At 56.5% G+C, this 3,558-nt stretch overlaps 1 protein-coding gene across 1 annotated transcript in view; it reads right to left on the bottom strand.

The window, feature by feature from the left end:
• The window catches only part of ANPEP (alanyl aminopeptidase, membrane), a 19,326-nt gene that overhangs the window by 10,237 nt on the left and 5,531 nt on the right, over window positions 1-3,558 (bottom strand). The window contains exons 11-13 of the mRNA XM_032263816.1: window positions 3,281-3,357; window positions 1,545-1,678; window positions 1,381-1,436 (exon numbers count right to left, since the gene is read on the bottom strand). Of these exons, the coding sequence (XP_032119707.1) occupies window positions 1,381-1,436; window positions 1,545-1,678; window positions 3,281-3,357 (267 nt within the window). The remainder of the gene's footprint in view (window positions 1-1,380; window positions 1,437-1,544; window positions 1,679-3,280; window positions 3,358-3,558) is intronic.

Here is a 3,558-nt window from a genome sequence, read left to right as displayed (position 1 = left end):
TCCAGAGCGTCCATGCTGCCTCCCTCCCGCCCTCTCCAGAGCGTCCATGCCGCCTCCCTCCCGCCCTCTCCAGAGTGTCCATGCCGCCTCCCTCCCGCCCTCTCCAGAGTATCCATGCTGCCTCCCTCTTGCCCTGTCCAGACCAGAGTTTTGGCAACTAGCACAGTAGCCTGCCACAGTCAGCCTTTAAGAAAAGCTTGGTGCAGCCGGGAGTGGTGGCTCACACTTATAATCCCAGCACTTTGGGAGGCTGAGGCAGGGGGATCATTTGAGGTCAGGAGTTCGAGACCAGCCTGGCCAACATGGTGAAACCCCATCTCCACTAAAAATACAAAAATTAGGTGGGCATGGTGGCACATGCCTGTAATCCAGCTATTCAGGAGGATGAGAAGGGAAAATCACTTGAACCCAGGAGGTGGAGGTTGTAGTGAACCAAGATTACGCCACTGCACTCCAGCCTGGGCAAGAGAGCCAGACTCCGTCTCAATAAAAAGGGGGGCCATGGCTGGGTGTGCTGGCTCACACCTATAATCCCAGCACTTTGGGAGGTCGACGAAGGCAGATCACTTGAGGCCGGGAGTTCGAGACCAGCCTGGCCAACAAGGGGAAACCCCGTTTCTACTAAAAACACAAAAATTAGCTGGGTGTGGTGGTGCACGCCCGTAATCCCAGCTACTTGGGAGGCTGAGGCAGGAGAATCTCTTGAACCTGGGAGGTGGAGGATGCAGTGAGCCAAGATCACACCACTGCACTCCAGCTGGGTGAGTGATACTCTGTCTCAAAAAAAAAAAAAAAAAAAAAAGGAGCTGGGCATGATGGCTCATACCTGTAATCCCAGCACTTTGGGAGGCCAAGGCAAGCAAATCACTTGAGGCCAGGAGTTTGAAACCAGCCTGGCCAAAATGGCAAAACCCCATCTCTACTAAAAATACAAAAATTAGCCAGGCATGGTGGCGGACGCCTGTAGTCCCCGTTACTCAGGAGGCAGAGGCAGAGAATTGCTTGAACCTGGGAGTTGCTTGAACCTTGCACTGAGCTGAGATTGTGCCTTTGTACCCCAGCCTGGGCAGCAGAGCAAGACTCCATCTCAAAAAAAAAAAAAAAAAAAAGTTTGGTGCTGTAGAGTAGACTATGGCTTTGGGGTTGGACAAGCCTCTGTCTGGCTATCATGGGCTACTGTGTGACTTCAGGAAAGGTGTCGCATTCCTCATCTGTGAAATAGGTGTGTGGGGACCTGGGGAGGGACATCCCAGGAGCACAGGAGCTCGCTGTGGAACTCCTGGCACGTGGGAGGGGCAGGAGGAGCGGAGCCTCATCATGGACTCAGATTCGCTGAAGTCACGAGGCTTCTGTGGCTGAGCCAGGAAGGGGAGCACTCACCTGGCCAGGTTGAAGGCGTCATTGATGACCTGCGCCCGATTGATGACAGGGATGGCCTAGAATGTGAAGCACAGCATGTGACCATGGGTTGGCTGTGGTGGCAGGGCGTGCAGTCTGGTGCCTGTCCTGGGGCAGGGGCAGGGCGAGGGGTGGCGGACACCCACCAACCGGTCTGTCTGCAGCTGAGTCTGGATCTTCCTCCAGTTGCTGTCGTCGTAGTTCACCCGGTAATAGCCCGTCACATTGAGGTTCAGCAGGACCCACTCATTGCCTGATGTTCTGAAGAGGTTGTCGTCGTCTGCGGGGAGGGATGAGACCCGGGCAGGGCTGCTCAGAGGCCATGGGCTGACTCCAGACCTCTTGCAAGAGCAGCTGCCCCTGCAGCCTGGCACCAGCGCACCCTCAAGCTTCTGGGGTGACGCTAAGAGGGGGAAAGTAGGGGTGAAGGACTGGGCCACCAGCAGCCTCACAGACCATGAGCCCATGAGGATGGCCTGCACCCCCAAACCTCAGTGCCTGCCCTGATTCCCCAGGCTCTGCACAGCCAGGCCAGCTGCAGGGCCACCCACACCCAGCAACCCAGGCGGTTCCTCCTCCTCACTCCACCACACCTGTCACCCACGTGGGAAACTGCAGGTAGCTCCTCCTCTCCCTTCCCCTCCCATTCACCCAGCCCCTCAGTGCTGCTGTCACCCTGGGGCTTAGCGCCCCCTCCTCCCCATGGTTCCCCCTCCTCCCTGTGTCTCCCCCTCCTCCCCACAGTTCCCCCTCCTCCCTATGTCTCCCCCTCCTCCCCATGGTTCCCCCTCCTCCCTGTGTCTCCCCCTCCTCCCTGTGTCTCCCCCTCCTCCCTCGATCCTCCCATGCTTTGTTTCAGCAGCCAGAGGTCAGGGCCAACAGCTCGTTCATTTCCTACCTGTCCCAGCCACTGTCTCCTGCACCCCATGGGACGCTTGGGGACCAGCTTTATCTCTTGGGCACACCTCTGCCCTAGCCACACTCAATCCCCACTCTCTCCGGCTTTTATCCCTGGCACTTGCTATTTCCTCTGCCTGGAATTCTTTTCTTTGCCACATTAGACTGCCTGACTTCTACTCTTCCTCTAAAACTCAACTTACCTCCTCCGGGAAGCCTTCCCCGACTTCGCCACAAACTTGAATCTCCCTTATTCCCAGCTACATGTCCCCATACCTCACTAGCCCCAACCATACAGCCTGAAAGCACCCAGCACAGCGCTAGAATGCCTCCAACTTCTTGCCTTCCTTCATCTGTAGCCTTGACCAAGGCAGAGGACGACTTGCCTTGACCTTCGCTTTCCCAGTGCCTGGCTGAGTAGGGCTCAAACCGTGTGCCAGGCACTACTTTAAGCACTTATTGCCCAGGCTGGACTGCGATGGTCCAATCTCATCTCACTGCAACCTCCGCGTCCCAGGTTCAAGTGATTCTCTTGCCTCAGCCTCCTGAATAGCTGGGATTACAGGCATGCGCCACCTCATTCGGTTAATTTTGTATTTTTAGTAGAGATGGGGTTTCTCCTTGTTGGTCAGGATGGTCTCAAACTCCCAACCTCAGGTGACCCACCCACCTCAGCCTCCCAAAGTGCTGGGATTACAGGCATGAGCCACCATGGCTGGCTTAGGATTCTCTCCTTTAATCCTCACATAGCCAATGGAGTATTGTTCTTAGCCTCATTTTATAGATGGGGAACTAGAGACCAGAGAGGGATGGTAACTTGCCCACAGTCACACAGAGAGGTAGCAGCAAAGCGGAGATTGGAACCAAAGAAGTCAACTCCATTTGCTGAATGAAAGGTAATAGCCCATCCCAGCCCTCAGAACATGGGCCAGGAGCTAGGAGTATGGCGTGGGGGCTGCTGCCCACAAGGGCAGGGCTGGATTACCTTGTACCTCCCTCAGCCAGTAGTCCGCCTGCTGTGCGCCATTTCGGATGGATGTGATGGGCACAATCCACTGGTAGCTGAAATTAAAGGCCCAGACAGAGGTGGTGAGAGATGGCAGTGTGACCACTGCCAGGGAGGAGCAGCTGCCCAGGCTCCCAGCTTCTGCCCAACTCTGGAGCCGAGCACCCCTGGTCTACTGGGGCTGGAGGGAGGGCGTGTCTGCAGTGGCTGGGGCCAGAGGGAGGGCGTGTCTACAGTGGCTGGGGCTGGAGGGAGGG

Source organism: Sapajus apella, unplaced genomic scaffold (genome assembly GCF_009761245.1).
Source record: "Sapajus apella isolate SASKATOON/1434 unplaced genomic scaffold, GSC_monkey_1.0 scaffold139, whole genome shotgun sequence".
NCBI classification, from domain to species: Eukaryota; Metazoa; Chordata; class Mammalia; order Primates; family Cebidae; genus Sapajus; species Sapajus apella.
Note: the sequence above shows the minus strand (reverse complement) of the source record. Positions and strands in the feature narration are given on the sequence as shown.